At 46.4% G+C, this 7,596-nt stretch overlaps 1 protein-coding gene across 1 annotated transcript; it reads left to right on the top strand.

Moving 5' to 3' along the window:
* The first annotated feature begins 5,270 nt into the window (after window positions 1-5,270).
* On the top strand, window positions 5,271-5,914 carry LOC106891662 (cygnin-like). The gene is made up of 2 exons (XM_014948371.1): window positions 5,271-5,328; window positions 5,775-5,914. The coding sequence occupies exons 1-2, from the start codon at window positions 5,271-5,273 to the stop codon at window positions 5,912-5,914; spliced, it is 198 nt and encodes a 65-aa protein (XP_014803857.1).
* Window positions 5,915-7,596: the final 1,682 nt, after the last annotated feature.

Below are 7,596 nucleotides of genomic sequence, written 5' to 3'. Positions count from 1 at the left end.
TATGAGTCTAATTAATCTGGCAATACAGAAGGGTTTCATGGACGGTGTGTAGGGATCTGACATCCTTGAAAGGTCATAAGATACAATGGGATGGGATAGTTCTCTTACTGCCCTCTATTCCCCTTGAAAATGTACCCAACATAATTTACTACAGGTGACCAACAAGGGGTCTAGCTTAAAACCAGCAAAGACCATCGTTATTTAATTTGCTGGATAATCTATCTCTAATTTTAAAGAGTGGTCAAGGTTCTCAAGTTCTACAACTGCATCCACTGCACCTGCCCTTCCTGGAGCACCTCATTAGCAGTATTGTATGAGTCTACCACAGTGGAAATCCTCAGTATCCGATGCTCTGAAGTGGGCTGGACCAAGTCTATGTTCAATGCTAAGCATTTTGGGAAAGATTCGCAGAAACTGGTAATTGCAAGATAACAAACAAGGGAAAATTAGCCCAGATTTGTATTCAAGACGATGGAGTATACATTTCTTATTACCACTCTTGAAAATATTTCATTTACTGCTACAGAGGAAGCCTGTGTAAAAAACGCCAGGATCAATGAGGTCACAACTCTTACCAGGAAAAAGCTGGAACGAAATAAGCCCTATGAGAACACCTCTGCAAGGTGACTGAGACAACTGCCTGGGGGATAATGGTTCAAGACTTTCTGAAGAAAAAAAAATAGAAAAAGAATTATTTACATCAAGTCTAGGTGACATCCAATTCAAAAATACAGTTAAAAATATGTTTCGTGAAGAAACAGAAAAGATCCTTCCCCTCCTCTGCTGGCTTTTCTCCAGCTGTGCTGTTTCTCTGGTGGTGCAGAGTGCTCGAGCATCTCCCAGCAGTGGTTTCCTTTCATCTCTCTGTAGACTCATCCAGCCTCACCCTTTCTGGTCCTTGTGCTGTGACTCAAAGGAGGAAATTACAGCTGCTGGTTTTGCCTCCAAAAAAAAAAAGAGATGAATCCCCACAAAACGCGGCAGCTCTGCGTGCTGAGCCAACATTAGTGATGAGCAGTGGTGTTTATTTGAATTCAAATGTGAATAGCTTGAATGAGGGATTCCCTGTTGAACATTTATAGGAACGTACACATTCAATATCTATAAAGTAAACTCTGCATCCGAAAAAAAAAAAAAACAAACAACCCACAGTTGCTTGTCAAGAAAAAAAAGAAGCTGCTTAGTATAAGAGTAATGATTTCTTGTCCTTCAAAATTCCGGTAAATGGAATTATTCATTTTAAGAGCTTATGAATGTTCAGTTGCAGAAATGAGCAGAGTTATTTCCCTGTAGTGGTCCTGGGAAACAAAAAAAAGATAGAGTGAAGAGCAAACAGAAAAGGTAAAGAATGAAGGAGGGGGCTGGGAGGGTATGAATACATAGTGGCATAAAATTGGGGGGTGGCATAAATAAGAGAGAAGGAATGGAGAAAACGGAAAGGGGGTAAATGAATGAGAGATGAGAGACTGGGAAGAGTCTTCCTTCAGTTCACTCTTCAGCGATCTGAATACATAAAATTTGTGGCCAATGGACACTCTATTCAAAATTGTCCCACTGCAGGTTGCCCAGACAAGAAGACTCTGAAGGTGGTAATTCCTAATTTTGACCTTCCATCTCCCTCTGTCCCCTGTAGCATCCCAGCTGCTGTGGAACCTGGGTGGGCAGGGAGCAAAACAAGAGAAAAGCAGAACAGTGTAGAAAACGCTCATGCCTGGAGGCTAGTGGAGATCTCAGCACGCCAGGAGCAAAGAGCAGTGCTCATCAAAAACAAAGATAGAGACATCGGTGCTTAGAGATGGACTCCTGCCACGAGCAATGGGGCAGGAGGAGAAACTTGAGCAAACCCATCTCCAAAGAGGTGTTGTTTGCTCTCCGCTGTGTGCAATGTCACCCCGACCCGCTGGTCCCACTCACAAAGGCTCCTGGCAGCCAGGGCCATGCTCCAACAGGTTTCTCCTCGTCTCTTGCTGGCCACTTTCACCAACCCGGACACGCGGGGACAATTCCCCCTCCCCCAGATCCGGCTGCCAGGTCTCTGCTGCCAGCACGTATGGAGCCACCAGGACCAGCCAGGGCTGCCAACAGCAGAGCTGATCCCCAGAGGGACAGGAATTCAATCTGGGTACCCTTCTTGTAAGCTCTGGACACTGTCTGCAAGGCATGGCCACAATGGACAATACCAGGGCATCGAATCCATCATGGAGAATAGTTTTCAGGGGGCTTCCATCCTCAAATGGTGTCCTGACAGTGAGGTTCCTCAAGGGTCTCCCCGAAACGTGGGACTCTACAATGTTTTCATCACATTCATTTGGGTGGGTATTTTGTCTCAATTTTAGGGTTTGGGGTTTTTTTTTCAGTATTGATCATGGCCTGAAGGAAATGAAGGAAAAATGGTTTATGAACAGGACTTAATAAATTTCCAGTTACCATGGTGATGGTAGGACATCTCAGAAGGCTGTTCTGAGTCCTGAACTACCCGGGGTCTTCATTAACAAATTGCATAATGGAATAAAGATTGAGCTCACCGAATTTGCAAATAGCAGGCTGAAAGGGACTGCAGCATGTTGCAGGAAACTGGTGACTTTTTAATTTTTGTCAGGAGCAAAAGGTGGAATGAGCCATATCCGGCAACGCAGGAGAGTATGGGGCTGCAGTGGGCAACAAGGGGCACATAGTGGTGCAATGTCATCCAGTCACAGAAAAGGCAGAAATCATTCTTTCTGAAAAAAAATCCAACAGGGTTATCACATGTCAGGCACTTAAATTAATCCACTTATTACTCCAAACTGCTAGACTTTCAGGTTGTGTGCTTTTTACTGCTTGAGGTACGATACGTCAAGATGAGGTGGAATAGTTGGAGAGAGCCTAGAGCTGACAGGGTTAAGGAACCACGAAAATAGGACCTATAACAAAAATCTGGAAGAAATGAGTCCATGATGATGGGGGAAAAAAAAAAGGGGAGCCATGATCCCCACAAATCTGGAATAAAGAATATATAGGAAAGGAATAATGTGTTACCTGTGACTAGGGTGGTCTAGATGAGAAACGGTGGGCTGAAGCTGCAGTGATGACAGTTCCATGTTTTATATAGGATGGCACTTCTAGTGGGGTGGAGAACGGTGTCCTGAAGGAGGGGAAATGATGTGGGGGAATCCACTTATGGGTGGTATTCCCAAAGACACCTTCCCAAGAGGGATGATGTAGGGCTCTAAGGAGCTCTGCCTGTGGGATGTGGATCAGTGGCTCCGGGGACATCCCTGGTTCCATGCATTTTTGGTAACAACACACAATAAATCATCATGGTTGCTTCTCTGTCTGCAAACTGAAGAGTACCAGGGCCCACTCCATGATCCTGTGGCCAGTGGACATTAGTGTGTTATCAACATTATTCTCATCCTAAATCCAATTCCAAAATATAGCACTATACCACCTGCCAGTTAGAAAGTCAACTCTATCCCAGCCAAAACCAGGACACCCACCCATCCAAATCCAGCAGTCTGAGATTTGGGGGTTGTTGAGTTGGATACAGATCCGTATCATTGTACTGAATGCTCCTCAATCGATTTTATGGATTCCATGGAAGTATAGAATAACATAGGGTGGAAGGGAGCTCTGCAGGTCATCTGGTCGAGCCAGCTGCTCAGAGCAGAACTTCAAACTTAGGTTGACCACCCTACTTGCTTTATGAAGACATTTACAATTTCTTCCACCGCAGTATCCATGGCAATGAGTTGCACCATCCCCTTGTGTGCAGCATGAAAGGAGAATTTCTTTGTCCAGTGCATCATGCTTTTGAATGCCATCTTCTATTTCCCTGGTTACCAGAAATGGAAAACCACAGTTCTCTTTTTGGTAGGATACTTAGAGTTTTGACACTGTTGTCCCATATCCCCATGTACTTATCTCCTTCTATAGTGGAAGAGTCCCAGTAAAATTACTATCTCACTGTCTCTAAATAAGTCCCCAGCTTTCACCATCCTTGCTACCATCCTCTGTACCTCTTCTTGTTCTACTCTATGTGTGCAGAGAAGGGACACGAAGAGCATGAAGTACCCTCAAAACTGTTACAGGGACACGCTGATTTTTGTCAGCGCCCATTCTAGCAAATCCTAATGCTCAGTTTTCCTTTCTGACTGCCTCCTCCAGACACTGAAGTAGCTTTTTTTTTCTCTGAAGTGCTCTTTGGAAGCATCTTGTTCCTGGAAGGTGAAAATAAGTGCTATCATTGAGTCACAGAATCACAGAATGATATGGGGTTGGAAGGGACCTCTGGAGATCATCTAGTCCAACCTCCCTGCCAAAGCAGGTCCACCTAGAGCAGGTTGCACAGGAACGTGTCCAGGTGGGTTTTGAGTGTCTCCAGAGAACTGGAGACTCTGGAGAGAGCATCTGCTGATGCTGCCACTCAGTGCTGAGATCCTTATGCCTGCAGATTCTTTGCAGTCAGCTTCCCTTTCACTGCTCTGAATAACCTTCTGTTGGCATCAGAGCTCCGATGGCAGCAGGGAACAGGCTATCTCCACCCCAGAAATTAAGCACACTTGAGACCCCAGAGCTGTCTGGAGGGTTTGTGAGGAAGAGTTGATGATCAAAGTGTCTACAACTGGTTGACTCACCCATGGTCCTGGGAAAAGGATCTCAGCACCAGTGCTCCTGCCCATCAGTGGGGTGAGAGGGGACACCAAAACAAGCTACACTGAATATGGTGGAGGGATTTTGCAGTCATGATTCCCAAGAGGATGGTACATGGGCACTGGGTCCTTCCCAAGCCAAACCTGCACACACCAGGGCCCCTCTCAGCTTGTCCAGCCCCACAAGGTGACAGGTCTAGACAACGGAGGGAGAGTTACAGGTACGTCGTGGCCACAGCTCAGCCCTGTTGCATACGGTTGCATCACTGCCAAAAGTTGAGAAAGGCCTGAAGCCCTTTGATCTTGATCTCCTTTCCTGTCAGGTCCCTCTGCCCCAGCAGATCTGTTCTATCTACTCATCGTTGATTCCTGTCACACTCGATGGTTTGCATTTGAATTGGGTATTGATACCAGATCTAGGGAGAGCAGAGTTTTGCCAACATACTCAGGAGGGCCTGGTGGTTGTGTGGTGAACCATGAGAGGTCTCGTGACCAACAGAACCTCCCCCAGAACCCTCCTGCTCAGAAGAGCACTATAAATATGAGGATCCCCAGCCTTGCCACTCAGCAGCATCGAGCTCAGGCTCTCTCCAAGACTCCTTTCTCCAGCCTTGTTGAGATCCCAGCTCAACTCCAGCCATGAGGTTCCTCTACCTTGTCTTCGCTGTCTTCCTCCTGGCCTCCTTGGCTGTCCCAGGTAAGAGGGTGAATTGCGTTGGACGGTGGGCAACGGTGGGAGAACCAGAGTGATGAGGGTCAGAGTTGGCCATGCTTGGCAGGCAGCTTGAACAAACATGATCTCTATTGGCTTTAAAGTCTGTGATTTTGTTGTCCCCATAAAGGTGTCAAGTCATTTGGGTATGCAGGTGACTTGGTTACTCCAGGTTGTCTCCATGTTCATGAGCAGACAAATGAGTCTTTAAAGGAAAACTCACTTTAAAGGACTGTAAGATGTATATTTAGGATGTTTTAAACATTTTTGACACCTTCTAGTGTGTGGAAGAACGGAGCAGGATCTCCCTAGGAGCAGAGTCTCATCCTTGGGAGCACTGCCACACCTGGAGGGGAAGGGAGGGCAGGACAGTGGGGCTCGATGGCACCTATCCTGACCCCAACCCCTCTCCCCCTGTCTCCCCTTTGCAGGCTACGGGCAGGTGCAGGTCTTGAAGCACTGCCCCAAGGTGGGACACTGCTCCAGCGGCTGCAGCAAGGTGGACGTGTGGGCCTTCTCCTCCGACTGCAAGTACTACTGCTGCATCCCACCCGGCTGGAAGGGGAAATAGGAGGCGAAGAGGAAGCTTCTGGGGAAGAGGAGGCACCGCGGTGGCTTTGGGAGGGGCTTCTCCCGTTGTCTAACCCAATTGTCATCCCCTCCTCTCAATAATTAAAAGGAGAAAAAAAAGGAGATGTAACTCTGGAGCGTGTGGTGTGGTTACTTGTGTCCCCGTGATCCCACATAAAGTGTTAAAACAGATTCTCCAAACCCAACCCAAAGGCTCATCAGCACCAAAAAAAGCCTGAATGCCCACAGCAGAGCTGCCAGTGGTCCTACGGGGTGGGGATATGGGAAGAAGGTATCATTTTCCCTCTTGCCTTCTCTGTGGCCCTGAACACAACCCTCTGGGGACAAGAGACGATATTTCATGAAGGTTTAAAACAGATTCTCCAAGCCTGGCCCCAAAGGCCCATTGGCAGCATGTCTCATGGTTCTTTTTTGCACAAAATTCGTAACAAAAATGCCAAACATATGGAGGTTTTCTCTCTATTTCCCACAGTGAATTCAGTCAATGGTGGGTGAAAAAGGTCTGGTTGGAATAACACCCTCCTGGGTGTCCCTTTCCCCACTGAGCATCATAGCCAAACCCATGAGTCTCATGTGTGAGAAGGAGTCTGGTTCAGCCCCAGGGCTCAAAGAATTGGTATCCATCTGAGATCCCAGCAAGACTGTTGTTACCATGGCTGGGGAACAAGCAGGAATGGATGGGTGCAGTATTTCATGCTCCCTTCCTCAATCATCATCTGTATTTTCCTCCTAATGCATTTTATTTAACTGGTGCATTCAGTAAGAAAAGCAAAAAAGAAAAGAGAAGGGCCTTAAGACTTGGGGTCCTCAGGGGGCCAGAAAAACCTGGAAAAGAAATCTTATTTTTCAGTGACAAAGCAGAGATACCCTCATATTTGTAGACTACAACCGAACATGTCCTGGAGTGGAAAAATGAAGTGATCATGAATTGCTGCAATTTTTCATCTAAAGCCGTGTCACTTTAATGCTGTCTTTTATTCACCCCTCTCACGTGAAGATTTCGTGGTATTCCACGTCTTGAAAGGACAGGTATATGGGGAGAAACTGCCTTTTGTATCTGGCAGAAATTATGCTAAGTGCCAATTAATAGAGCACCATAAATTGCAGCTCCAAAAGAAAGGGTGTTTCCTGAGCCCTGCTTCTGGAAGCTGCAGGGCGATTAAAAAATTGGATCCTGGTTGTAAGGCGTGGGTTATTTCCCCATTGATTTTTCTCTACATCTTATTTTCAGTGAAATAGAATGATTTCTGCAGAAACATTTTAAGGAAAACAAGCCAAAAAAAAAAAAAAAAAAAAATCTTCATCAGCACTTAATCAGGACGTAGGGCTCTTTCAGGGATGCATAATGGGATACAGGACCTTCCAGTTAAGAGTCCCCAGCTTGAATTCCAGCCAGAGTTATCACTAATGAAATATTCTTGCCATACAAGACCCCAGCACCCACGCTGCTCTGTTGCCAACCTGAAACAGGGATGTGAGCACAGACCATTTCTTCACAGGTGCCTCATGCCACAGAATTCATCATCACAAGATGGTCATTTGGCAGTCCAGGGGTCAGAGCTGGCTGTCAAGGCAATTTTTATCTGAGAAGGCACAGCAACTGGAAAACCGACCGCTGCTGTGTGTTTGCAGCAGGAAGGCAGAGACAGAACAGGCCTGGGA

The sequence above is a fragment of the Calidris pugnax genome, unplaced genomic scaffold, assembly GCF_001431845.1.
Source record: "Calidris pugnax isolate Ruff unplaced genomic scaffold, ASM143184v1 scaffold140, whole genome shotgun sequence".
Lineage (NCBI taxonomy): Eukaryota > Metazoa > Chordata > Aves > Charadriiformes > Scolopacidae > Calidris > Calidris pugnax.
This window is presented reverse-complemented; position numbering and strand designations above follow the sequence as displayed.

Excerpts from the sequence above, each read along its gene's own strand:
- LOC106891662 (XM_014948371.1), top strand. The coding sequence starts at position 5,271 with ATGAGGTTCCTCTACCTTGTCTTCGCTGTCTTCCTCCTGGCCTCCTTG. Across the intron at positions 5,329-5,774 it reads GGCCTCCTTGGCTGTCCCAG|GCTACGGGCAGGTGCAGGTC; the intron begins GTAAGAGGGTGA and ends TCCCCTTTGCAG.